Genomic DNA, 27,636 nt, shown 5'->3' with positions numbered 1-27,636 from the left:
GGCTCACCCAAAATGCCTAGGGCCCAACATGCCAGTTGGCAACTATTTGTGTCCAGATGGGCAGAATGACAAAAGAGATGGCTCTTTCAACTGAAATTTTGTGTATTTTGGATGAGGTGGGGAAATGGGGACCAAGAGACAAAAGTAAAGTGGGTCTACTTCTTGTCCAGCAAACCTTTTCCAACTTTAGGCCTGAGCAAAGTTTCTGAAGTCTGGTAACAATGTACTGAGTATTGTTAGTGGGATAGGCATAGGAACAGGGAAAGGAATAAGCAAATATTGTTTTATCCACCAGGTCTCTGTCTGTGTCTCTCTGTCTCTTTCTCTCTGAAATTCTCCAGAGCAGTGCTGTCTACTGAACTTCACTACAGTCTGAATGGTGTCTCAGATTATCTACATGTGTCCAGAAAAAAAAAAAAACAAAGGAAAGATGAAAAGCATGAAAATTAACAAAGTTTCTGATGGAAGCTGAATATGCAAGTATGTCAACAAGGTTTTTGTTTTTGTTTTTTTACTTAAGATAATTACTAAATAATTTTAAGTTACATCCTGGAGAGAGCTAATACAATAGTTCTAGAGATTACTCTGGCCTCCAAGGTAATGTCCAACTTTGGACAAATCACTTCTTTCTGGGCCTCAGTTTCCTTCTCTATAAAATCATGGGGTTGGAATAAATGGCCTCTAAGGTCCCTTCCAGCTTAATATTCAATGATTCTAGTGTTTCCACAATCATTCTTTACCCCCATAAGTAGTATACTAAAAACTCACTAAATATAACATTTCCTCTTTTTCTAATAGTTTAAATTCGTTCAGCTGTTCATAAAAGTTTATTTCTTTAGCTCTTTGTCTCTTCCTAGTCTCTTGGTGTTTTTCAAAGGTGATGGCTGTTTTTGTAAATTATCTGTTTGCAGATAAACTTTTCCAAAGCCAAACTCTTATTTTAACTGTTGTCAAGAGCAATCAGTACTAATTACTGCCAACTTCTAAGTACTAATTACTGCAAATGGGGGTGGAGGGGAAGAACCCTATCAATCCCAATTCCCCATTGGAGAAGCGTCTAGGAATCCAGGTTGAGTCGAGACCTTCACGCCCCTAAATTTGTCCTGAACGTCTCTGATGGGAAAAACCTTTTCAGTGGAACCTATTCCTCTGGGCTCTGGGCCCTTCGCTAACCCTCTACTTGTGTGACCCGGGCCAAGGCCAGAATGAGGCAAGCCCTTCTATCTTCTCTGTCCTGACGATCAGTAGAGGTGAACGAGGCGGAACAATCCTAGGACTTTGTCTTCCAACCGAGGACTCAGCTGCAGAAACCTCACCTACAAGGAATCGCGATCCCCACCAACTGCTAATGCCATAGAGGCTAGTAAACGAGACACCGCTCCCACCCAGTCACTCCAGTCTATCTACACCTGTCACGATACACAAGATGTGGGCGGCCCCCGAAAGTCTCTATGTTGCCCACACCCTAGTCGAGACAGGGGAGGGAGAGGTAGCCCTGGAGCAGCTTCCCGAGGCACCTGCATTATCTCGAAGATATGATGTCGCTCCCCATATTGGGGCATTTCCACTGGGATCTGATGGGGGGCTGTGGTGGCGTCCATGTCGCCGACAGTTGCAGAAGGAAGAGTTTTAGCAACCTGCCCGTCACTAGGGACGCGAACGCGCAGCCCGGTGCGTCATCAACCCGCGGCCGCCGCCCCGCTCCCGGGCAGCCACGCCACTTCCCCCTCCCCAGTGCCCCTTCTCCGCTCTGGCTGGGCCGAAGGTCGGGAGGGCCGCGGGGTGTGCACGGGCGAACAGGGGCACTCGAGCCCCAGACCCTGCGAACTGATCTGGGCCTGCGCCCACTGGCTGACACTAGTTCCCTTCGCCGTCCGACTGCCCTGTCTTTTCCTTTCTTCCGAGTGTCGCCGCTCTGCTCTCGTGACACCCTCCCCCCTCTAATTCCGCAGGGCAAGGGCCCTTGTCTGGGCAGCTGACCCCTTCCTTCCCCAGGAACCGAGTGTTGGATAAGGAATCCCCAACTCTGCCGGCGCTGGCCCCTGTGCAGTGCAGGAAAAGCACATCGGATTTGGACGTCAGATTTCGTAGAATACTGTTCTTTCAACTCTGCCACTGTGGAAACTCGGCCAAATTCCTGTTCCTCTCTGGGCCTCTATTTCCCCATCTGTAAAAGGAAGTTGAGGTAGATGGTATCCTCCCAGAGTAACCTTAAGCAAGTCATTTCCCATCTGGGCCTCAGATTAAATGATGGAGCTGGACTAAGACACAAGATGATCTCCAAGATCCATCTAGTCCTAACATTTTAGAATTAGGTGTTTAAATCTGGCATTTCGGATTAGCTCAGAGCTCAGGATGATTCTCCTTTTGGGGAGGGTTCCAGGCGGGGAGGGAGTTCCATACATCTCATGGAGGGTCAGAACTAGAGTGAAACGTTCGAGATCATTTAGTCTAATTCTCTTGTTTAAACTGAGGCCCTGAAAGATTCAGTGACTTGCTCAAGTTCACACAGGGAATCCTTGGCAAAACTGGAAGCTCTGCTCCAATGGAATCTCCTGTGCACACAGGCGCACAAAAAGAGACCATCCTCTTTCCCTACACCCAAATTCAGAACCAAGATCCTGGAGTAGGGTTGCTTACTGCGAAGGGGATTGCCTCGTGACCCAATTGCCATGGCACCCAAAGTAACAATAGCCCTCTAGCCCCACCCCCTTCCTGGGTCAGTCTTTCCCCTTCCCTCTTCCCTCCTCCCCGCTCCCATCCCGGGCAGTGCCCGGGGCCCATAAGCACCGGTGGGGTCGCAGCAGCTCAACTGACTCCAGGCAGGCGGCCGCAATTTCTGGACATGAAAGCAAGGTTAATGAAAATAAATGGGGGTGGGCTTACACCTGAAGGGGGCAACGGCTAGTCCCCAGCAGCAGTTTTCCTGCTCCTCTCTACTTAGTGTTATTACCAACAGGGCAGGGTTGGCTGGTCTTATAGGATTAATGAGAGAAGGGGATGAAGATGCAGATATGTAAGGTGTCCCTAGCTGACCACTAAACCTCCTCAACTGGAGGCTTGGTTTCCATGAGTGCTTCAGGCCAGTGGTCTCTGAGTCCTGACCTTGGGCAAATCATTTCCTCTCCCTGGGCCTCAGTTTACCGATCTTATAGATCTTATAGAATGAAGAGGTTGGATTAGATAATCTTGTCTCTAAGGACCTTTCCCTCCAAATTTTATGGTCCTGTAATTTCCATATCTGTTGAGGGGATGAAGGTGAAATCACCACAGTCAAGAAGTGGCCCTGTTCTGGGGAATCAAGCACAAGATTGGATGTGGTGGCCCCTGTAAGCCTGGGGAGACACCTTTGGGAGAATGAGAATTAGAATCTCTCCAACCAGTCCTTTCGAGATAGCCGTTTGGCTCCATATCCTGGGCAGGGGTTGAAATCTTGGGGGGGGTTTAGTTGACTGTTAATGCTTTCTTCTTGCAAAACTGGGCTCCCCCCATGGATTTTTTGGATTTTGCAATTGGCAATGTAATTGTTGTGCCTGATCCCCCGGGGGTTTCCATAGGATCTAGACTTACCCTATGCCAATTTCAAAGCAGTTTCCCCCAAAGCATTCTCTTTATAGTAATTAGGGCAGTTCTTTCATTATTATTCTACAGACCAGCATTTCCCAGTATGGGAAATATGGGAGCTGTTCCCAGAAACTCTGAAATCGATAAATGTTTTGTGGGAAAAGTTTGATGCTGGTAGTTTTGTGTCCCCTCCCACCAATTTTAAAATGAAAAATAGTGTATAATGAAATTCCACTTGTATCAGGCAATTTTTCTATATGAAAATGTTTTCTACATGTAATATAGCCTCTATTTTGTTCTAAAATTTCCTCAACTCTTATTTTTCCCTTCAGGGAAGGGAGGAGGGGCATTCCTGGCACCAAAAACTGCATTCTTTTCCCCCTACTGCCTTTATTTAGTTTGAAATTGTTGATGCTTTGGGCATGTCATTTATGCCCCAATTTCTGAAAAACTCAAATCCTTCCTGTTATTCCTCTGCTCTATTTATTAGGAACCTATCTACTGTGTGTAGACACTGCTCTGAGGGGTTGAAATCTTCTCAACCAAATTGTTTCTGATAAGCCCTAGTCAGCAAAGATATTTCTACTGAGGGCCTACTGTGTGCAAGACAGAGTGAACACAAACTTAACTCCGGCATTGAGCTTTAGTCCTGTAATATGGGCTTAGGGTTTCCAGTATCCCAGGAAAAACTTTCTGCTATAAATCAAATCATGAAGCCAATGCTAACCCATGAACTGAGAAATGTAGAAACTCATTTCATTTCTGAGTTGTGCTACTATGTGTATATCTACTATTTTTTCTTTTAAACAAAAATTGTTTAGGGGATTCATTTTAAGATTATGTGACCTATGTTGAGTATTGTCTAACCAGTTCAGCAGACCCAATGTTCCCTTGTGTTACTAATAGCTGAGTAGTCAGGGAGTTAACTTCTTAATTCAATAGCAGAAGGTGAATTCTTATCTCCAGTTATGGAGCAAACAATTTTCATTAAGAGCAATAGTGTTTGATGGAACTATAAGGAGGTTTTTTGTTGTTTGTTTTTTGTTTGGTTGGTTTTTTTTGGTCTAGACTCTGATTCTTGAAGACTTTAGCTGGTGGTTCTTCATACCAACAGTTGCCAGCCCCAGGCTTGGGTCTCTCAGCACTCAGACAAGATTTACAAAAGAGGGCCCTTCTGCCAACTCCCTATGTGACCTTGGGCAAATAAATCACTTCACCTCTTTGGGTCTCAGCTTCCCCATCCGTAAAATGACAGGTTTGAATGAGATATCCTCTAAGCTCCCCTCCAGCTCTGACCAGCTGGAGGTTTGGGGGGTTTCTGGTCCTGGCTCTGGCATGATGTAAGGAGGAATCTTGACTTCTTGGGTTGTCAGTTTCTTTATATACAATTTATCTCTAAGGATCTTTGCAGCCCTAAAACATCATGACTCTTTAGCAAGTTGTTTTCTTAAAGTGTACCTAACTTCATGGGTTCATCAAACCCCAATGAAGAGCAAAAAGAGGGGAAGAGGGGAGAAGATGCCATTGCCACTAGCACCACCACCTTTCCTTGAACAAAGAACAAAAGAAAACCTGCAGTTTGCACTGGAGAGGTTCACTTCTCTCCCTGGACATTTCTGAAATGGCTTGCCTTTCTCCTCGTTTATTTTAGGCCGTAGGCACTTTTCATACCATTATTTAATCTTCTTTTGCAGCCTGGAAAAATACAAATCAATTAAAGCCTAAAACCTATTGGGTAATCATTTTTTCCTCACTCACTTCTCCCCACACATTCCTCGCTTTGTGACTTTCATCCATACTAATTTGGTTGCAAGTGACTCTTGTACAAGGAGACATCACTTTGGATAGCTTATTACAGCTGCTCTCTTGACATGGATTCTGTGTGCATGTCATAAGTCACTAGGATGAAGAGCAGAGGCAGCTTCCCTCTCCAGGGCTTCTGGAACCACTAGACAAGGTGGCTTTTGCATCCTGAGAGAATGTGGCATCCAAAGGGGAACATTGTTGGGACCTACGCTTTTTATTTGGTAGCCAAAATTGACCCCTATCTCTTTTAGAGCTGGGCATTCAGAGGCACAACATAAGTCAATTCCAGCCATAACTACCATGTGTAGGATTGGGGGTAGGGGTAAATTTCACTAGAATGGACTGATAGGGCAAGAAATGAATCCTCTGTGTAGGTATAGAAGGAACTCTATCCATGTGCAGTCCATGGCCTTTGTCAGCAGCCAACTGGAGGACCAACATAACTTTCTCTCCCACTTTTGCCTTTAGCCCATCTAATCCTGGAGGTAGATTTGGGTAACTTTTCAACCTTACCACTACTTCTGGGATCCACTTGTATCTGTGGATACATTTACAGAGCTCATATGCATGGAAATGCTACCTTCATTCCACACACATTAAGGGCTTAGTATATTTTCACAGTTAGGCTTGAGAAGATATGTTCTCAAGTAGGTTATAATCTAGTTAGGAAGACAAGATAAGTGCAGATGAATGGAATGCAAACCAGAATATGCAGGCATTAAAGTCTGAAATATTATGAACTGCAGGTTGCATGTTTCTTTATTGCTCCTGCACACACACACACACACACACACACACACACACACACACACACACACACACCCCATTCAGATCAGAAGTGGCTAGAGGAAGGGAGAGAAGAAAACATTGAAGACTTTATGGGGTATGCAGAAAGGGAATGAATGAATTTCAAGTTTTATAATTTCTATATTTCCAGAATACAGGGTGAAGATGGGGGGAGGGGGGAGGATGGAGTTGGGAGCTGAGAAAGATGAATAAGGTTTAGGAAAGCTACTGGGGAGGGAGGGAGCAGGATGCAACAGGTAACTGAATCCACAGGAGATGAATGACAGAATTGATAAGTAACTGAGTCAGATGGCTGTCCCAGAAAGTGGGCAACCAAGAAAGCAAGGTCTAAAGTAAAAGACAATTAATTTGGTATCTCAGCTTTACTATATACTAGAATGGTATTCCCCTCACTGGTTCTCAGTTTCCTTATATATAAAATAGACGAAATTGTTCCTAAGGTACCTTGCAGCCAAATATTTTATGTTCTGAGAGCCCTAACTCTAACATTTTATGTTCTAAAGTCCCTTTGTATGCTAGAATATCATAATGATGTTTTTTTTCTCTTTCATTTTAATGCAGACAGCCTTCTCTCTGTCAATCAGTCAGTTTGTCAACAATTGACAAGTTTTTATTAAGGGCCTGTCAGGCACTGTGCTAAGAAATGGGGCCACAAAAAAAAGTAAAATTAGTCCCTGCTCTCAAGGAGCTCCCAGTCTAATGGGGGAGACTGACATGCAAAACAACACTATACAAATATAAAATATATAGGATTAATTGTCAATAGTCAACAGAGGGAAAACAGTAGCATTAAAGGTGATCGGGAAAGGCTGTTTATAGAAGGTGGGATTCTAGCTGGTACCTGAGGGAAGCTGGAAGGAGGCCAGGGAGGTCAGTAGACGAAGAGGAGGAGGGAGAGTATTCCAGACTTGGGGGCCATCAGGGAAAATGCACCAAGTCAAGAGGTGAAGTGGTTCGTTGCTGTTTTTGAAGAGCAGTAAGGGAACCAATGTCACTGGATTGCAGAATATGGAGGAGTGGGGGGAGAGAAGTAAGGGATGGAAAGACTGGAGTGCTAGGGGTGGGGCAGGTCATAAAGCTCTTTGACTGCCTGATGATTATGTATTTGATCCTGGAGGCAACAGGGAGCCACCAGAATATACTGAAGGGGAGAAAGGGGAGCTGAACACAGTTACCATTCATTTCTTCACAAAAATAGAAAAGAAATCTAAATACATGTGTGTATAATGAACAACAATGCAGTCTGTTACTATGTAGCCAGTAAATCCCCTGAGGACAGGGATCAAGTTAGCTAATCTTTGTATTTCCCTCCTAGGACATAACTTAGTTCATCCTAGAATAGGTGCTCAATAGGTGTTTATCAAATGGGTGAATGAAATTTTTTTTTGGTGTGTGAATGAATTTTTAAAAGGTTCAATTTACAGGGCTGCTAGGTGGTGCAGCAAATAGAGCTCTGGCCTTGGAGTTAGGAGGACCTAAGTTCAAATTCAGCCTCAGACAGCACTTACTAGCTATGTGACCCTAGGCAAGTCACTTAACCCTGATTGCCTCACCAAAAAGCAAAAAAAAAAAAAGTTTAATTTAGATTCTACTTACTGGAATCCTCCAGAAACTATTCCTCAACTCCAGAAAACTAAAGTAATGCCTTGGGCCTCTGAGATTCAGAATTCAAGAACCTCCCAGAAAAGAGGGTGTGGATGATTTTCTCTCTTTGCTTTTGAGCACACGTGGGGAAGATGCCCACTATGTAAACTCAAGGCTCTAGCCAATAGAGGACTTACCCCCTCTTCCTTACTGGTCCCCTAGGATTTTACGACTTTTTAAATGAGCTTCAAATACAATGAATGAGGTGAAAGAATTACTCAGGAACATCGAACAGACTTACAAACTTTTCCAGCAACAGCAGTTCACTTTTATTGCAGCCTTGGAGCACTGCCGGGAGAATGCTCACGACAAGATCAGACCCATCTCAAGCATCGGTCAGGTATGGGGGAGTGGTGGGTCTCCCCTAGGAAATGTTGGGGGTAGGGGGAGGTAATGAGGCAAGGAAAGGATGAAGAGGACAGAGAAAGTCACAGAGAACAGCACCAGATTCGAAATCAGGCCTGCACAACCTACAGTGCAGCGCAGGCCTCTTCTAAATAGTAGGGGCAGAGTGTCTGCTGCAAGCTCAAGGAATCCAGAGGGATCTAGGCAGGAAGTCCCAGGAGCACGGTATTTGTGGTGAGCTCTTAGAACCCTTGGCCAACTCAGTGTTTGTTGGAACTTCAACCATTACTCCTTCTAGTTGAACCTTCTAAACTTACAGGAAGGGAGGGCCTCACTTATTGAAAGATCTATTCTGATTAGGGACAAGAGATTGGTGGGCTTTGTTCTGCAATCTCAAATCATGAGGGGCAAGCCTGTTAGCTCTCTACCCACTTTGTGGGCAGACAGACCCCTCATAAAGCCCTCAGGGAGTTATGATCTAGTGAAAAGAACATAACTGGAGCCCAGGGACCTAGGTCCAAATCTTCTCTTTGTCAAGTTACCTTAGGAAAGTTCTTTTCCTTTCGTGGGCCTCAAGCCTATCCTTTTATTTGTAGACTAAAGGGGTTGAAATAGATTGTTTCTAAGGCCTTTTGCAGTTCTAGATCTTATGGTCTCTAGGTCACTAGAGATCTGTGAGTTTGGCAACAGAGTAAGGAAGACACCCTATTTCTTAGCTCTGTGTACCTTGTCTAGGATCTCTGTTATAACATCCCATCAATGTTCAGACTTATACCCAACCGATTTAGCCTTCACAAGTGCCTAGACTTCAGATAGGAAATAGCTTTGAGTATTTCGGGTATATTCTTGGTAAATAATGTTTGGTTCTATTTCCAACAATGTTCAACTTGACAAGCCCTGCCTTTCTTAAACATAATGAGGCGCTTGGGAAGCAAGGTTCTTCTTAATCACAGACAAACATACACACCTGGATACCAACGACCTCTCCTTGTAGTTACAGGGGACTGGTTTAGGTTCCCCCTCTCTTCCTCGCCCCGCCCCATTCCTATAGGCAGGGATGTGTTGGAACCTGCCCCAACAGGCCTGAGAGTTTATTGTTAAGTTTTCAATGTGAGCATTTACACCTCAATGGCAAACACTACAAAATCTGGGTTTGCCTTATTGTGTTTAGTGGTTTGTTTAGTGGTGGGGAAAATGTTAACAATGCAGATTAAATTTAAAAGTGGGTAAAAAAAAATTTTTTTTTAAGTGGGTACTATGTATACTCCACACCCCCACCCTCACTCCCACCCCTACCCTGGTGTTAAACTTTCACCTGCACTGCACTGGCTGTAGGTATGGTGTTTGCTTTGTGTTGCAGCACTCAGGTATGCTTAGAGCAGACGAAGACTGGGGCAACGGTGCAAGGTTATATTCCACTCAAAAAGTAAAATCAGAAGGTAGCTGTTTTCTGGAGGAGAAATCAGAAGGAATGATCTGAGAAGAAAACAGCTTTCAGTTAGGAACAAAAGGCAATTGCATTAAGAAACAAAGAAGCTAGACTTTAAAGAGAGGACTTGCTGGGTTAGGGGAGGTTGGGCCACCACCCTTCCTCGAGATGAGCAGGAGTAGGAGAAACTCTTTGTGACTCTGGAATGGTGAGAATAGCAGAAAAGAGAATGGCCTGCTTAAACTCTGGAGTCCCATTCAACCAGACCAGCTCCAACAGCCTAGATGATTGTTAAATTTTCAATGTGAGCATTTATACCCCAGAAATCGCAAATGCTAAAAACTGTGACTTGACTTACTGTTTTGTTGATTGCCTAGACTTGAGAAATTGATGGAGAAAACGTTAATAAATGCAGATTAACCTTCAAAAGTGTGTAGTGTTTAGCCGGATGTTAAACATTTACCAGGACACTCTTGCTTCCAACCTCGCATGTCTCTCCTGCACTTATGTTCTATTTTGTATCATGGCTATTGATGTAGGTGGCAAAGCACACCTACCAAGTTGTGCCTTGTCTTACCATTTTTGTGTCTTCTCCAGTGCCTAACAGAGTTCTCTGACCTGAGTATGTATTTTATAAAGGTTCAACTGAATCTTGTTTTAGCTACGAGCGAGTTCCTGAGTTCAACCACGTGCAAACTTAATGGTCTTTAGCAAATTTTTATGACCAAGAAAAGATTGTCATCCAATATTACTGTTCAGTAACCAGAAAGTGAAAGTGTTCTCAAATTTCTAGAGAAAGAGGGGAAAAAATAAAAATTTCCCCCATTCCAACTTAAAAATACAAAACTTCTATTGTTTAAAGTTCTTGGCTCCATATTGCCAGAGAGAATGCCATTATTACAAAAATGATATTTCTTACTTTAAAACATTTGGAAAACATTGGAATTGGAGGCTGCAATGCTGGACATGTCATATTGCAAAAATGTTTGAAAACCCAGATGATTTGTGGTATAAAATTTAAATCCTGGAGTCCGGATTAATGTCTAGCCCCTTACCGAAGTATTATCCACATGAGGAAGCACTCTGGAGTTCATAACTGTGTCAATTGCATGAGTCCCTGGTCCTTTGCTAAACTTCAAGACAACCCCACCACTGAATTGGGCTGACATAGTGGTTCTCAAAGTGTAGCCAACCTGCTAGAAAAATTCCCACAGCACTCATAGTAATGACATGGCAATTTGTACTTTATTTCTGGCCCTAAATAATTATTTGTTTAGGATATTAGAGGTAGCTAGGTGCACATCAGATGCAAGGCTAGAGTAGGAATTAGAAAGGGCTGAGTTCAAATACTGTTTCAGGCAAATTATTTAATCTCAGCCTGTTTTCTCCTCTGCAAAATGGAAATAATAGCACCTACCTCCCAGGTAGGTACAACACAACCCTTGTTGTGTGAATTAAATTGAAAACATTTGTAAAGCCTTTTACAAACCCTCAAGTATTATATAAATCATAGCTATTATGACTATATTTTAAGAAAAACCTCTCAACTAAAGCAGAATCATTCATTGATTAACACCTGGGAGCAGATGTATGCCCTCATAGGATTTAGAGGTAAAACCACCTTATAGATAATCCTGTTCAACCCTCTTATTTTACAGATATGGAAACTAAAACTTAGAAAAGTTAAGTGACTTATCTAAAGTCATTTAATTACTCAATTACAAGGATTCAGATACAAGTCATCTGACTCCAAAAGCAATGTTCTTTGCATTATGCCACAAAAGGGATGGAACCAAAGTTTGAGCCTTCCAAATTGAAAAGGTTTGGGCTGGAAAAATACCAGTTGGGCTCTTTCTGGATGGCCCTAGCTGAGGTGTGGGTGTGGGGAGGAAGGTGTCAATGGCTGGGAACACCACTGACCTGTGTCACACCCACATACTCCTGCAGGTGCAGAACTATATGGACCACTACTGTAACAACAGTACCGACAATCGGATCCTTCAAATGTTCCTAAAACTCTGCACTGAGTTGAGCAAGCTCTGCCAACAATTTGAGTCCCTGCATCCTGGCACCCCAGCCAGCAACAACATCTTGGAGAAATGCAAAATCCTTGTCAGCCAAAGCAATGATCTGAGCTGCCTCCGGGCAAGGTAGGGCCTTCCTCATTCTCACCTCTGAGACTTTGTGAGACTTCTGCAGAGTCCTGCAAAACTAGCCTTCATTCTTCCTTTCCAAGGTTGCAAGACACAGGATGTGCTCTGAGCAATCCAATGATGCTAGCTGTTGTCTTGAGTGCTGGATGTAAGAGACCTGGATGCAAGGCTTTTTTCTGATATTTACTAGTTGTGTAGTCAATTAAAACTCCACCAGACCCCAGTTTTCTCCCCTAAAAAAAATAAAGCTAATACTTTTTTGGGGGGGGGAGGCAATTGGGGTTAAGTGACTTGCCCAGAGTCACACAGCTTAATACTTTTAATATTTGCCTCCCAAAGTTATTGTGAGCCAAGCATTTTGCAAACTCTAAAGGCCTACACAAATACTAAGTATCATTAATTACCTGGGGGTAATCTCAGAACTGTCCTCCCTCATTCCCATTTCTTCCATAGCACTGCATAGTGGAATTACCCAAATAACTTTCTAGAAAACCACAGACTAAGAGAGGGACCAACTTGGAATCTCAAATTCACTAAAGCCACCACCACCCTGAGGGGGAATGGAAAATAGAACCCTGGGAAATAACCCATTATAAGTGTTTCAAAGGGTCCCAGGTCCTTAGAAAGTAATAACATTCTTAGATTTCTTGACCCACCTTCATTCTCCTCAAAGGGATGTCTATAGCATAGGTTTGAAAATAAAGCGAATCAAAACAAATTTGATTCTGAGAACGATCTCCTTTGCTAGATCATCTAGATCTTACTAACCCTGGGTATACTAAGGTTCTGTCTTGGGCCCTTGTCTCTTTCCCCAGTCTCACTTGGTGATTTCAACAGCTCCCTCAGGTTCATTTATCATCTCTCTGCAGTTGATTTCCAGATTCCTACATCCAGCCAGCCCTAACCTCTCTCCTGAGCTCCAGTCTTCTGTCACCAACTCTCCTTTGGACATCTTGAAACTAAGTTCTCAAACTCAATATGCCCCAGACATATCTTTGCCTCCAAACCTCCCCCTCTTCCAAACTATCCTATTGCTTTTAAGGGGTCTATGATTATCCTGCTCCTTCAGACTCATAACCTCAGTGTCACTTTCAACTCCTCACCCCACATTAACGAATCTGGTGCCAAATATCTATGAGATAACAAATGTAAAATACTTTGCAAACCTTAAAGTGCCATTGAAATGCTAGCTATTATTATCTTCAAAATGTCTCTTGTATATGTCCCCTTCTATTTACTCTCACAGCCACCATCACAGTTCATCGGCCCCTCCTGCTTCTTCTCCCTTGGATTATTGCAATAGTTTTCTTATTGGTCTGCTCCCTTAAGTCTTTCCATAGTCCAATCCATCTTTCACTCAGTTGTCAAAGTGATTTTCCTAAAATGCAGGTCTGCCCATGTCACCTCCCTACTAATCTTTTGTTTGGCATTTATAGTATTTTACAACCTTGGCCCCTTCCTTTCTAGTCTTTTTACATTTCACTCTTCTCCATGTATGCTACACTGGCCCTTCTTGATGTTCCTTGCACGTAACCCTCCATCCTCCTGACTCTATGACTTTTCACTTCCATATGCTTTTGAGTTTAAAATTTGTCTTCCCCTTCCTCCCTACCACCCTCCCCGAGATGGAGCATAATCTGATATAAGCTATACATTTACATTCCTATTAAATACATTTTCACATTAGTGATGTTGTGAGTAAAAATTAAAACCAATAGGAGGAACCACCAGAAAGAGGAAACAAAACTCAACAGAAGAGGGAAAAAAATGGCAATTCAACTTCTATAGTTCTTTCTTTGGATGTGGATAGCATTTTCCATCACAAGGCCTCTGGAGATGTCTTAGATCCTTGTGTTGCTGGGAAGGATTAAGTTTATCAACATTAGTCATCGCACAACGTGGCTCTTATTGTGTACAAAGTTCTCTTGGTTCTGCTCACTTCACTCAGCATCAGACCATACAAGTCTTTCCAGGTTTTTCTGAAGTCAGCCTGTTCATCATAGCACAACGGTATTCCATTACATTCATATACCACAACTTGCTCAGCCATTCCCCAATTGATGGGCATCCTCTCAATTTCCAATTCTTTGCCACCATAAAAAGAGCTGCTATAAATATTTTTGTGCATGTGGGTGCTTTTCCCATTTGTATGATCTCTTTGGGATATAGCCCTAGAAGTGCTATTGCTGGGTCAAAGGGTATGCACATTTTTATAACCCTTTGGGCATAGTTTCAAATTGTTCTCCAAAATGGTTGGATCATTTCACAACTCCACCAACAATGCATTAGTGTTCCAATTTTCCCACATCTTCTCCAACACTTATCATTTTCCTGTTTTGTCATGTTGGCCAATCTCATACGTGTGATGTGGTACCTCAGAGTTGTTTTGATTTGCATTTCTCTAATCAATAATGATTTAGAGCATTTTTTCATGTGACCATAGATGGCTTTCATTTCTTCCTCTGAGAACTATCTGTTCATATCCTTGGGCCATTTATCGATTGGGGAATAGCTTGTTGTCTATGACTTTTCATTGGCTATTCCTCATGCTTGGGGTGCCCTTCCTCTTCCTCTCCATCTCTGGGATTCCCTTGCTTCAAAACTCAGCTCAAATCCTACTTTCTGCCATAGGTTGTCTGCTTCACACCCCCTAGCACACAGTATACTACCATTCATTTCTGCAAAATGTCATCCTTATTACTAGGCACCCCTAGTCCCCACCTCCCTCACCCAGTACACAATTATCTAGACAATGGATTGGGAAGCCAAATATAAATAAGGACACACAGAAAGCAGCCTAGGGGCCAGTTCCCTTATACATGTTGTTCAATCATTTCAGTTGTGTCCAACTCTTCGTGACTCCATTTGGGGTTTTCTTACAAAGTTTCTCTTAATAAAAGTTTAGGTAACCTTGACCCTTTCTAGCACCTACTCTCACCCCCAAATCCAGCTCAATGAGGGAGTGAGGTTGTAGGTATGAAGTATTCTAGCAGAGAGGTAAATGTAGTCTTGGATCTAGTTTCATGCTTGCTTGCTACCTTTGTGACCTATGTCACAACTTCTCAGGGCCTTTTTCTTCAGCTATAAAATGAGGGAATCAGAAAAATTATCATCTTTCTCAGCTCTCAAGCCAGTGATGGGATTGATCCATTCCTGCCCTGGGGCCACTCTTCCCTCCCTAGGGTGCTCAGCTATTCTCAGGCAGGCTTTTGTGGATCACTCCACATCCAAATCTACATGTAGGAGCTCTGGAGCCTTCGCCTGTTCTCCAAAAGCAGGGTTCTACCCAACATAAATGAATTACATAGCACGGAGTGACTATTGTTTGGCAAGATCAAGTGTTAACCAGGGCTAAACAAACCCTTTGCAGCAAAAGCTTGGGACTGGGTAGGAATGATTGACTCCTGCTTACTGATCGAGCTCTTTTTCCAACCCTACAGATACCCGCATGATGTGGTCAACCACTTAAGCTGTGATGAGGCAAGGAATCACTATGGAGGAGTTGTGAGTCTTATTCCTGTGACATTGGACTTAATGAAAGAATGGATAGCCCACTCTGAGAAATTACCACGAAAAGCAATTCAGCATGTGAGTGACCAGGAGGGTGAAAAGAAGAGTGCAGGAGGCAAACTTAGCTGCCATTCCATTGCCACAAAGACTTTGGCTAGGAAAGAAAGAAATAGGGACCCTAAGAAACATTACAAATCTAGAGGGAAAAATGAAAGGAAAGTTTTCATTCCTCCCTGGAGACCACCTGGTGGACCTAACCTTTAAAAATTAAAGCCAAACATTTTAAAATGGTTAAGTTGGGGGTGGTTTCTTACTTAATTTGGTATCCACTAAGTTTTCCACTTCTATTGCCTCCCTCCCCCCATAGTCTCTGCCATATTTTGACTTGAAAATGGGCTGGCCCAGACAGTACTATAAGCCACTTCCCCTTTCCTTTTCCCTCTTACTCCACCTTTTCCCAGCCTATGAATAAGGTCACATACCAACAGAAGCAGGTCTCAACTTAGGTGAGGAATAAAGTGGTGTAATGGAAGGAGCTCAGGATTAGGAGTCAGGGGACTTAAGTTTAGTCCAGCTTTGCTGTTATATGACCTACAAGTCACTCTGGGCTTCAGGTGTGGAGGCTCATTCTATGAATAGATTGGAGGAAAGCATGATGAGGGGGGTGGTATTCAGAATAAGGGGAACAGGGTGGCTCCACTAAAACTTTGTGAGCTGCCTCATCTTGGTCTAAAATTCCTCCCTTCCCGTACAGGTGAACAAGTAGGAAAGCAGGGAGTAAAGTGTTCCCCATCTCCTCCATTTGACATACCTGGTGAGTCAAATCACCTGGGTTCTGTTCTCTACCCCATGACTACCATGTACCTTTAGTCAAGCCACAATTTTTCTCTGCCTTTAGTTTCTTGCCTGCAAAACGAAGATGCTCCTTTGCTTCTCACTTTACAGGAATTTATGTGATATTTGTTGTGCTGACCTTTTAAAGTGCTTTTAGTTCTTTGGAGTAAAACTAGTAACTGAATGGAATCAGTTCCTACTGCCTATTCTCTATTCCTACTACTATGTCATATTAGCAGATTCACACTGTTTCAGAATCATTTGTAGTCCAACTTTTTTTAAATGTGCCACTAGCATCAAGTTCTACCAGTACTGATGTCTGACTATTGATTTTCCCTTTACAGGGGGCGACTTAGCTTCTGTACTCTTGCTTCCTCGGGGGGGACACTCAAGAATTAAAGTGCTCCACCAGCTATTTTTCTGGCTTGGTTTATTGGGATTTTCCCCTTACTGTACCCCTCGATTTATCCTAAAATATCCAAGGACATCAAACTGTCATCAGACAAACAGAAACTATTAAGTCAGGTCTTTTCAGTGTAATCCAGATCATTACTTGCTCAATTAGTATATAATCTTATTAAACTAGCCACAGGTGTTAAACAAGAAAAAATCCTAACTTTAGGTTAGCTAGGGTAAAAAAAGGGGGGGGGAGAGAATCCTTTTTATTTTTTTTAAATAAAAGCCTTAATTTTAAACAGCAGGGCCACTGAAGGGATTGGGGAGGTAGGAGGTGGGTGGAAGAGACGATATAGGCAAGGATGCAAAATTTGCTGAGATCAAAGAGTCACGATCACATAGCTTGAATAAAATTTCAATTTTGAGATGCCATTGTTAGGGTGGTAGTGGCATATAAGTAATTCTTCATATACCTAGGGGAAAAAAAGTTCAAAATGGTCACAAAGACAGAAGAGTTCCTTGGAAAATTAAGACTTTTCAGTTGTCTAATGGAATCAAATTACTGTACATTTGAGTTGTCAGAATTTTAGTTAACTTTAGTTAACTTATGTTAAAAACCTTAACATAAATCAATTCCTCCATAATCTTTGAGGTCCACAAAAGAAGCAAGTCTTCTGAAGTGATAGACAGTTCTTCATAGGATAACAAGCTACAAATGTTGCAAATATTTTTCTAATCACTGGTGTGCTGACTCTATCCAGTGGACCCTAAACAAAATAAGGACAAAGGCAGACAAAGAAATAAAATAAATTTTTATACATTATTTTACATTACTATTGTTGCTTTATTAGTCACCTTGTCTCACCTAAAAATTCCTATGAGCAAGGCTCAGTACTGAACAAAAAATCTGACAACTCAAGCATATAATTTCATCTACTAAAAGTATTCCAGGTAAGTTTTGAGAAGTTAATAACCTTAGGATACAAGGATGACACTCCTGACCGTTTTCAGCTAGTTGTCTACTGCTGATAGTGTTTACACCAAGTTATCCATTCTTGTCTGGTCCCTTTTTGGTCATAACCACAAGGTATGATCCAGGTACATATCAGTTTCTCTGCTATAGATTCAATTAAAAGAAACACTTATTAAATATCTATATATGAAACCCTGGGCTAGGCATTCAGTATTAGCAAGCAAACCCCAAATCTTGGACTTGGTAACATACTGTCCCTAGCCAAGTTAGTTAAAACTGAAAAGGATTTTGTATATTAAAGAGAATTAAAACCGTTTTGTATTATTTAAAAACCATAACCTTTGCCCTCACATCCTCAGAGGCTAGCACATGTCCCCCATCTCAGTTTAACACAGGAAAATAGTGCAAAACAATAAATTTTTATTTGTTCACAGTTAGACACAAGCAACTGCCTTGACATTTTTAGAACATTCTAGTAAGGACAGCAAAACCTTTTGATTCCAATTCTCATTCACTAAGATTGTACCATTTTCCTTTGCAGTTCATATTTATGGCATTTACTGTGGATTGTTTCTGACATGCTTACAAGCGTGAGGCAGGGAACGGATTGAACCTTTTTGACAAAAGATGACATTTTTAGATTTGAACTAAAAGCAGTTAAAAAAAGAAGTGTTGCCACTTTGCCAAAGGATCCCTTTAAACTGCAAGTTCACTCTATTATTCTGAAGTTCCATAGTTGAGGTTTACAAAACTAGATTATGTCTTTAGCAAAAAATTTGTTCCTCCATAATCTTCATGGTCCATAGAAAAACAAAGTCTTCTGAAAGTGATTCCCAATTCTTCCTAGTGTAAAACACCTGGTGCTCCTGGGTAAACCCATATTGGAATCAACAGCATATGATCCTGCTATAAAGAACACCCCCTCCCTCCAAACATGGCACCTGGACTCAGCCTACAGGTTTCAAATTCTCGTATCCTCTGAAAGGAGATCTAGCTCAGTAGGTAAGCTAGTCTGTTTACTCAAGGATAATTTTTGTGGTTTTAAAGTTACATTTATCTATTATCCACTGAGCAATGGGGAAAGAAGGGACAAAGAAAGACACTCTACCTTCATTACCTCATCTCGGGGTAGTAAAGTTATGTTAGGTAGACAGCACTGCCCATTTACGGTGGTGCCAGCTTAACTTTGTGAACAAACCAGAATTCACTTTCCCCCTTATATTATTAGCACATATAGATTGCAGGATTGTTTTAGAAAACTGAACCGTTATGTTTTCATTAAGCACACATGTAGCTAAACAATGGATTCTGGAGCCAAATATAAGACAAGGGCACACAGCAGCAACTTGGGGGCCAATTCCCTTACATAAACCCATCCCTTATTCAGCTGGACAAAGTTCCTACTGGTAAAAGCTTAGATAGGTGCAATTAACTTGCAAGTGAGACTATTCTGAAAACTTACAAAAAGATGTATACACACATACACACAGCTTTGGACAAGATACAATTTCAAACACTCATTATGGGGCAACTATAAAGCATGTACCATGAAGAGTGAAGAATGCAACAGGCTAACCTGTCCAAAACACTCATTTCTCCATCAACTATTTGAAACATATCATCCTTGGTCAGACCAATAATGATCCACTCGGCCCAGTATTTTGTCTGATATTGACAACCAAAGGCCATTGTGAGAAAACATGGCTATTCTTGCTGAAGCAACTTCAAAAGGCTAGGGACATGCCCCAGCCCTAGTTTCTCTTAATAACCTATTATGGATCAACCTTTCATAAATTAATGTTAATCTTTCTTGAACCTGTACTTTTTACCTCCAAACCACCTTATTATTATGTTCCAAAAGTTTGCTAGCCACTATCAAGCAGTACTTAAGCTTTTCTAAAATTATGTCTTTCTAGATTCAAAAGGGTACCTCTAGTTATAATTTTCCAAGATTTGGTGGAAAAGGCCACCTTTTCCTTTAGTAATTCTTTCCATAATTTTATAAATTTTGACCACATCCACTCAGCCTTTCTTGACAAATTTTATTTTTCATTTTTGTCTGTCCTCACAAAAACTCCCATCATTGCCTGCCTCGTCCTTGTCACCCTGTTGCCTAGTCTTTGGCTTTATCCTTCCTAAGCAAATCAAATTGCATATATTGCATAAGCAGAAGAGTCATGGTTTGGATGTTTGTGTTTTCAATTCCCTTCCTAATAAAGTTTGTTTCCACTCTTCAAAGACTTTTCAAGCTATAGCAACATTGTTCTCAAAAAAGGTAATAATTCTCAGATCTTTCTTAGATGTTAACAGCTCATCTTTTAAAGTATGATTTGGAACAAGTACATTATTGACACTTGCTCACACTGAAGTTCATCTGTCATCTTTTTCCCCCACTTAGACCTCATGAAATTTTCCTGAAGCACATACCCACAGGCTTGTTATTCCACTACCCAGAAAAGCTGAGTGTCACCCACAAACCTTTGATATTTATTTCATTTGTAAAAATGTTATATGATTGCTTCTAAGAATCCTGTTACTATCCTATCCACAGAATCATTGACCATTATCCTACACACTTCGGTTCACTTCTCTAAGCAAGCTCCCCATCCATGGGCAAACATTCTTCCTAATCCAAGAGTAACTCAATTTTCAACTTTCTGATAAGACTTTTGTCAAAGGCATTGGGAAAGCCTAAAATTTACACCTTCAAATTTGAGCAGATTCAGGCATGATTTCTTCCTATTGTTAGCACATAATTTCCCTTCCTTCCAACTCTGCCATGCAAAGGTCCACTGTATTCTACTTATGTTCTTGTTACTATCCTTCATAATTGATTCTACCAGCTTCACAGGCACCAGACTCACTAGTCTAGAGTTCAAAGTCTCCCCAAGGAATGGGAATCAGTGATAATCTAGTAGTTCTCTGATCTGGTGAACGTTTCTTACTGGTTGCATATCTGGCCGAAAAGTTCCTTAATTTTTACCATTTAGTTTTTTGATAACGCTTTGATTCTTTTATTTATACTTAATTTGATATTGGTCTAGGACACCCTGTGCTTGTGCCACTATTTGTTCAAATAATTCTGATCCATTTACTTTAAGAGAATTCAGGAATGGAGAGCAGCCTCTCTTCTACATCCTTATTCCCTGAAGAACTTTTTGTACTATGATCCAGTGTTCCCACTGACTTTCTAGCTTAACCATGTAATTAAAGAATTGCACTATTGGCTTTTAGCTCCTTCAAAAAGTATATGCAGAATGATTTCTTTTAGCCTATTTTATATTTGATCTTCATCCACTGTAGACTTAAAGTTTTATTTACTTACAGAATATTTGACCTGAACGGGACCTTGTAAGTTATTTAGCCCAACCTTCCTTATTTTACAGAAACTGAAGTTCAGAAACCTAGCCACTGTCATAGTTTAAGTTAGTGGAAGAGCTGGGATTAGAACTGTTCTGACTCCCAGTCAGATATTTATACCAGATCACCTCTGTTTTAAAAATGAGCGTTTGTACAATCTCTCCAGATATGTGTGTGTGTGTGTGTGTGTGTGTGTGTATGTATGTATGTATATATAAAACTATAAAGATAAAAATCTTTTTTTTTCTCCTTCCAAAGGCCATCTTTAATTCACTTGTTAGCCATACAGGGCTTTTGTTCAAGTACCTAGTATTTTTCAACTTCTAGCACATGTTTTTCCTGGGCTTTGTAAGAGGGTATGTTTAAGACATTTCTAGGGTTACCATAACTTTTCAGTTAGAAATGGTGTTTTGTCTTTGTTGCCTCTCCTAAAAATGAATGACCTCTTATTAAAAGTTTGGGGCTTTCCTTCTCCAACCAGAAATATCAAACTAAGTGTGTTGTGATAGTTACTGAAACATTGGGTTGCCCATGAACAAATCCTAGACAAGTTTCAGCCTACTATTCTAAAGTACTCTCTAAGCCAACTCATTAAAAATACCAAACACACATCCACAAACAACAACAATAAAACCCCCTTACCTCCACATCTCGTCCTGATGAAATATTCAACCAAATTAGGTGTGGATATCAGAGGTCCCCATATTATTAGCCAGCCTAATTTTGCCAATTCTAGTGCAGTCACTTCCTGCTCAGTCTCAACATGGGAAGGGATACTAGAGTTAAGTCTTATTACCACTTATTTTTAAAGCATGGAGTTTCCTGCATTTCCTTGCTCAGTAAGATTTAAGAATCTTCATCTTCCCCTGGCTTCCCCCACACCTCTATTCTTTTTATAATTATCTGTAGCCCATGGGTCATCCTCTAGGCTTCAAAACATTATTTGTAATTCCAGTCTTCATTTGCTACCTAATATTCCAATTGAAGCATTTCTTAGGTTTCTAACATTTTCAAGGCTTTGGCAGAGCTGGGTTTTCTGCCACTCTCCCCTGGCAGTTGTCTGAAGTACACAGTCATCCCTTGTCCACATATGTTTGATCATCCAAATGGGACCTGTGTTGATCCGTATTGGTTACAACTTCACAAATTTTCCCTCAAAACCCATCACCACTGAAACTTGGAATTCATTAGTTCCATCCTACCTGCAAACCAAGTACCTAACATACAAAGTTACAGTTAGTATGGAAAAAAGCTGTAGCTATTATGTTGGCCTAAGCCATACTGAGGCCAGACCTAAGAAAAGATGGTCACATAGCTACATAACAAATGACATTGAGGAGATTTCTTTGGAACTTCTGATCATTTCTGGTGCAGTATTAGAGACTGAGATGAACAAGGAGAGAATCACAAAAAGAAACTGATAAAAAAACGGAAGGAAAAAGGTTCAGCCAGCCCAAGATTTGCCTGGGGACACATTAACTCTTCCACAAGGGTTCCTTAGGTAAATTTCCAGTCTCCATTCTTTCTCTCCCCAGAGTTTGGGTTTCATCACCTGCACACCCCCCCCAGTTGTAGTCAGAAGAGTACCAGCTTTTCAGCCAACACCAAATAAATAAGAGGTAGAGGGGAAGGAGGGATGGTGCTTCACCAAACCCCACAGCTCCAGCTCCAGTTCTTTGAAATGGCCAAAGAGTGTGTTCACACCAAACTTTCTAGGAAGCATTATCAGAGCCTCCAAAGAACATAAGGGTGAATAACACACCACTTTTTTTCTTGATCCACTGCTTTGGGTGCTGAACTTCAGAACCAGAAAGCAGGGAGAAAAAAACATATGCATTTAGAAGCCTTCACCTGAAGGCAACTGGCTCTGTAAACTGCATCCTAGAAAGGAAAAAAAAAAACAGACTTACCTGTACCACCACCAATTAACTGGTTCTGCACTGAAAGCTGGGCAAGCTACTTGAGCTTCAGTAAAGCAGAAAGTTGTGTGCGTTAGATTCAAAGATTAAATTTGGCCTCATATTGCACAGGTTTATAGGATGCAACCATTTGGGGAAAGGAGGAAGAAAATAAAGATACTTATGAATGCAAACTGGCCCTTGGGTTAGCACACACTGCTAGGAAAGAAAGGAGAGGTTTAGATAAGAGTCAAGAGAAAGGTCAGAGGCATTTCAATGCCAGATCCAAACACCATTCTGCATTCAGTCTTTTGTCAAAAGGAGCTCAGTCCTATTTCCATGGCAGGAGCTAGCTACTCACAGCCTGGAAAAATGAAAGCTTTTACACTTGCATTCATGCCTCCCATTCTATGCCAAGAATATGAAAGTTAACACTGATTGACCATCATCCTTTAACTGGGTTCATGCTGAGTCTCATTGTAGTCCATGATACGAAGCTGTCCAACACTTTCCTGGTTTTTGGGAGAGGGGTGAGGGTTGTCTAGGCCCAGGGGGGCTTTTGCTTCCGTGCTTGGATCTTTGTACAGTTCAGTCTTTAGTGTCTCAGAAAGGCTGTTGTTGGTCAAGCCATCCTCATCACACTGGCTCTCACTTTTATTACGAAACAATTCTCGAGCCTTTATGGCTAGGAAGCTCTTTGAACTGGGAAGTGAGCCAACAGTCACAGGGATGCTGGTGGAAGTTTCTAAAGTTGTTTCCCACCGACTGCTGAATGGCCCTACCCTCTGGTTTGGGGGTTTTTCGGGGGTAGAAAGCTCACTGCTGCTGCTGCTACTACCTCCACCTCCTCTGCTGCCACTACTGCCCCGGCTGCTACCAGACTTGGGGGTCTTAGTTTCACCATTTCGGCCAGCGGCCTCTTCGTTGTGCCCTACCAGTGAATCGGGGCAACCTTCATTACAACAGTCAAGCCTGTTAATGACAAATGAAGGTGGGGGAAAAAAAAGATAATGGTTATGATTTGCATTGTCATCTAAAAGCTAACTGTTATAACAGCACCAACTCAGAAATGGCTATTGGTTCAGATCTGCTAACCCTAACCAACTCATCTAGTTTGTGACGCACTTTATACAACACAGTGGGGGCAGAATCAGGAATAAGCATGAGCTCCCAGGTCTTTGTGAAATTTAACTCAAAACTTTATGAAAGTAAATGGAGATTTAAAAATTATTGCTGACTCCTACCATCCTGGAGTTAAGGGAGGCTATGCAAAAATATCTTAGGAACTTAAAATGTCTTAGGGACTCACACAGAATTTCTTCTAGAAGGGTGTGAGTTGAAAGGGGACCTCTTTGACAAACCAAATTGCCTTGGTACATAAACAAAAGGTTTAAATGAGGAAACAAATTATAATCATTAGTTAAACTGTTCAAACCCTTTAATAAAAAGAAATGCTTATTAAATCAGTTAGAGACATTTTCACCTCCCATTAAAATGGCAAAAATTGTTTAAAAAGATAAAATTTAATGTTTCAGTGTGTGTAGGAAAAGGCACTATTATATTATTGGTCGAATTTTAAACTCATGTAGTCTTTTGGGAAAGCAATCTGGCAATATAACAAGTTTTAAAAAGGACCACGGGGCAGCCAGGTGGCACAGTGGATAGAGTACCAGCCCTAGAGTCAGGAGGATCTGAGTTCAAATGTGGCCTCAGACACAAGCTTTGTGACCCTGGGCAAGTCACTTAACCCCAATTGCCTCCTCCCCCCTCCAAAAAAAGGGATCATACCCTTTGATCTAGTAGATCCACTATCAAGACTATATTTTAAGGATCTTATTTATGTTTTGTACCAGACAGGAGATTTAACTGATACAGGGAATTCACAATAAGAAAACTCCTCCTTATTGATGCATAACAGCATCTGCCCTGCAAATTAAATCTTTAGAAAGTTGCCTGGGCAACTATTTAAGAGGTTAAGTGACTTGCCCAGAGTTATAGTAAGTATATGTCAGTATACACAGGCACGATTAAACCCAGGATGTCCTGACTCTTGAGGCCAACTCTATCCATTATGCCATACTATCTCTGAACACTATTTTTAAAAAAGACTTAGCTATATAAAATTTAATACAAAAATATCCCCCAAAAAACTCACTGCCAAGAAACTGAATATCTAAAGATCCAAAGAATCAACAGATTATGGTTTATCATTAAAATTAATTGTTGCAATATTTAAATGAGGAACAAATAAATATGGGAAAACAAAGTAATGTAAAGTGAAGAATTAGAAGAGGACATGATGACTATGACTATTAATAAAATTAGTACACAGATGGAAAAGAAATGGAAGCTAGCACAAAGTGCATTAAGTTTTTTGTTAAATTTAAGACTATGTGGTTTTATTTGGTTTAAAATAAACTATTGCCCTAGCTCTTTAGTTCCAAGTATAAATTTAGCTGCCAAATATAAATGGATATAAATGTCAAATCATTACCTCCAGAACATGGAATCCCACTTTCTTCCCAACCTATCCTTACCTTTCCTCAGCTGCCTCAGCTGCTTCTGTCTTTTCTTCAAGTTTTTTCAGGAGGCCATCCTTCTCCAGTCTGCCATACAAATCTAAGATTTTTAATTCAAATGCCTGGGCAATCCTTTTCTGAGCCTCATACCTGCTCTCTACTGCCTGTAGCTGTCCTCTGAAATAGGGTAAAAAAAAATACAAGAAATCACCACAAATTTGAGAGGCTTCACTTTTAAGTAGCACTTAATACTGCTAATGCAAAGCCTCTCTTAATGAAGCTACCTAGCCTGAAGTTTGACATCCTCCAGGTATTTTTTCTGTTCCAATAGCAGATGGTCTTTTTTCGCCAGATGAGATTCTAGTTCCAGAATCCTTTTTTGGGAGGTATCAAGCCGCTGATTCTGCTGAAGGAGATGGCTTCTATTTTTCTCTAGTTCCTTTCGATAAGAAGCCTTCATCATTTCCACTTCCTTAAAAACAAACATAAGTTAAAAAAAAGAGTATGAGTCAATGCTTGTTAATGAATTAAGATTTTTTTTAAATGAAAGAGATAGATCCTACTTGTGTCATGCACTAAGAGCTAAAAAAGTAATTGTAATGCCAACTAAAACAAAAAGACTAGACACTAGCTAGAATGTACTACACCAACCGGAGAGGTAGGCTCAGGCAAAGCATTTATGGCACTTTTAATCCAAAAGCTTTGGCAAAAACCATTTTCCAAATACGCTGAAGGAGATAGCCCTGCCCTGTTCATTTTATTTTATTTTATGTTTGGTGAGGCAATTTGGGGTTAAGTGACTTGCCCAGAGTCACTCAGCTAGTAAGTGTTATGTGTCTGAGGCTGGATTTGAACTCAGGTCCTCCTGACTCCAAGGCTGAATGTCCTGTTCATTTTAGACAAATCAAATAGCCTGTAATCCATTTATTATCTCCAGTGTACTTAATATACCACAGTGAAACAATCATACAAGCATGAGATTCTTAGGGAAAATAATTCAAAGTTTTCTAAAGTAAAGGAAACTAATGAAAGAGAAAAAAATTTTCAGTGACACTTCAGGAGTTGTATTATCTGGAATGTTATGTATCAGAAAACTCAAATGCTTCTCTGAGATTGAATACATTCCAACATTTGAGCACAGAGCTATGCCTATGGTATCTACGTGCTTCTCAGCTGTAGCTTACTACCAAGGACTCAAGTATGATACTTATGTTAGTTTTGCCTTTCTGATCAGTATGAATGGATTTGTTAAAGGGCTCCAAAATATTCAGATATATGTTCTAGGGCAGTCCTGAAAGGCTGTGCTAGACCCTCTTCTCATTCCTCTCTAGCATCTTTCTTGGCAACCTCACAAGCTCTCACAGGTTCAATTACCATCTCTATGCAGACGATTCTGCAATTTTTATATACAACTCTAATCTCTGAACTATAGTCCTGCACTACCACCTATTTTTTAGATATTTTGAAATGAATGTTCTGTGGACATACAACCCCAAACAGAACTCATTATACTTCCACTTATTCACTCCAAACTTCCCTAATTACTGTGGAGGGCTCACAGTCACCCAGGCTCACAACTTCATCATCTCTTGATTCCCTCCCTCATATACCTGCTTGTTTTTCATATTTAAATGTTTCCCTCAGTTTCTCATTCAACTCACACATCCATCTCACTGAAAAATCTTGTTGTTTCTACCTCCACAATATTGAGTATATTGTTCCCTGTCTCCACTCTCACAACCACCACCTCAATTCAGCCCGTCTACTTACCTGGACTATTACAACAGCCTTCTAATTTGGTCTCCCTGCCTCAAATCTCTCCCCACTCCAATCCAGGGAGCTGAGTTTCACTCAGTTGCCAAACTGCTTTTCCTAAAGTGTAGCTCTGTTCATGTCACTTCCCTATTCAATAAAGTCCACTGGCTCTGTATTAACTCCAGGATCAAATATAAAGTCTTCAGTTTGCCATTTAAAAGTCTTTACAAACTAGTTTCTTCTGATCCTTTTAATCTTCTTATATTTTACTCTTCTCTACTGATTCTACAATCCATCTACACCTGCCTTCTTGCTGTTCCCTGCACAAAGCACTCTTATCTCTTAACTTTGTGACTTTTCACTGGTTGGCTCCTGTGTTTAGAATACACTACCTTCTGGAAGCCCTGGCTTGCTCAAAGACTCAGTTCATATCTAGGTCTTTTCCTGTCTCCTCTCACCCATCTCCACCCCACCAAGTCCTGGGTAGTGCCTTCCCCTTTGAAATAACTTCCTATCTACTCTGTATATATCTTGTACGTATCTAGTTTTTTTTTCCATGTGGTTGTCCATTAGAGTACAGCAGAGTCTGCTTCTGTCATAGTGCTTGGCACATAGTAAGTGCTTAGATGTTTCAGTTTTTGTT

The 27,636-nt window shown here is 41.1% G+C and overlaps 3 protein-coding genes across 20 annotated transcripts in view; 1 reads left to right on the top strand and 2 right to left on the bottom strand.

The window, feature by feature from the left end:
• Nucleotides 1-1,846, bottom strand: part of AK8 (adenylate kinase 8) — a 156,722-nt gene extending 154,876 nt beyond the window's left edge. For 2 of the 3 annotated variants that reach the window (XM_020973470.2, XM_020973469.2), the window contains exon 1: nucleotides 1,518-1,846. In XM_020973470.2, the coding sequence (XP_020829129.1) occupies nucleotides 1,518-1,601 (84 nt within the window). In that variant the 5' untranslated portion in view covers nucleotides 1,602-1,846. The remainder of the gene's footprint in view (nucleotides 1-1,517) is intronic. The other variant, XM_020973468.2, reaches the window with a different exon arrangement.
• An 863-nt stretch (nucleotides 1,847-2,709) lies between these two features.
• On the top strand, nucleotides 2,710-16,507 carry SPACA9 (sperm acrosome associated 9). 5 transcript variants are annotated; one of them, XM_020973476.2, is made up of 6 exons: nucleotides 2,711-2,856; nucleotides 7,984-8,161; nucleotides 11,543-11,745; nucleotides 15,189-15,336; nucleotides 16,013-16,072; nucleotides 16,437-16,507. In XM_020973476.2, the coding sequence occupies exons 2-5, from the start codon at nucleotides 8,018-8,020 to the stop codon at nucleotides 16,022-16,024; spliced, it is 507 nt and encodes a 168-aa protein (XP_020829135.1). In that variant the 5' UTR covers nucleotides 2,711-2,856; nucleotides 7,984-8,017; the 3' UTR covers nucleotides 16,025-16,072; nucleotides 16,437-16,507. The 5 variants fall into 5 exon arrangements, 4 of the variants coding, with proteins under 4 accessions (XP_020829133.1, XP_020829135.1, XP_020829136.1 ...); XR_013484719.1 differs by having other exon boundaries at nucleotides 2,710-2,856; nucleotides 15,189-16,072; XM_020973477.2 differs by lacking the exon at nucleotides 16,013-16,072.
• Nucleotides 16,508-17,861: 1,354 nt separating this feature from the next.
• The window catches only part of TSC1 (TSC complex subunit 1), a 40,965-nt gene continuing 31,190 nt past the window's right edge, over nucleotides 17,862-27,636 (bottom strand). For all 12 annotated transcript variants that reach the window (XM_020973452.2, XM_020973455.2, XM_020973459.2 and 9 more), the window contains 3 exons: nucleotides 25,523-25,710; nucleotides 25,257-25,415; nucleotides 17,862-23,691 (listed from right to left, as the gene is read on the bottom strand). In XM_020973452.2, coding sequence (XP_020829111.1) covers nucleotides 23,172-23,691; nucleotides 25,257-25,415; nucleotides 25,523-25,710 — 867 coding nt within the window. In that variant the 3' untranslated portion in view covers nucleotides 17,862-23,171. The remainder of the gene's footprint in view (nucleotides 23,692-25,256; nucleotides 25,416-25,522; nucleotides 25,711-27,636) is intronic.

This window comes from Phascolarctos cinereus, unplaced genomic scaffold (assembly GCF_003287225.1).
Source record: "Phascolarctos cinereus isolate Bilbo 61053 unplaced genomic scaffold, phaCin_HiC Scaffold_2;HRSCAF=192, whole genome shotgun sequence".
NCBI lineage: Eukaryota > Metazoa > Chordata > Mammalia > Diprotodontia > Phascolarctidae > Phascolarctos > Phascolarctos cinereus.
The sequence above is the reverse complement of the archived record's forward strand: the minus strand, read 5'-3'. Positions and strand labels throughout refer to the sequence as shown.

Coding starts and splice junctions, on each gene's coding strand:
- SPACA9 (XM_020973474.2), top strand. CDS start 8,018: ATGAATGAGGTGAAAGAATTACTCAGGAACATCGAACAGACTTACAAA. Junction 8,162..11,542: donor CCATCTCAAGCATCGGTCAG/GTATGGGGGAGT, acceptor ATACTCCTGCAG/GTGCAGAACTATATGGACCA. Junction 11,746..15,188: donor CTGAGCTGCCTCCGGGCAAG/GTAGGGCCTTCC, acceptor CCAACCCTACAG/ATACCCGCATGATGTGGTCA.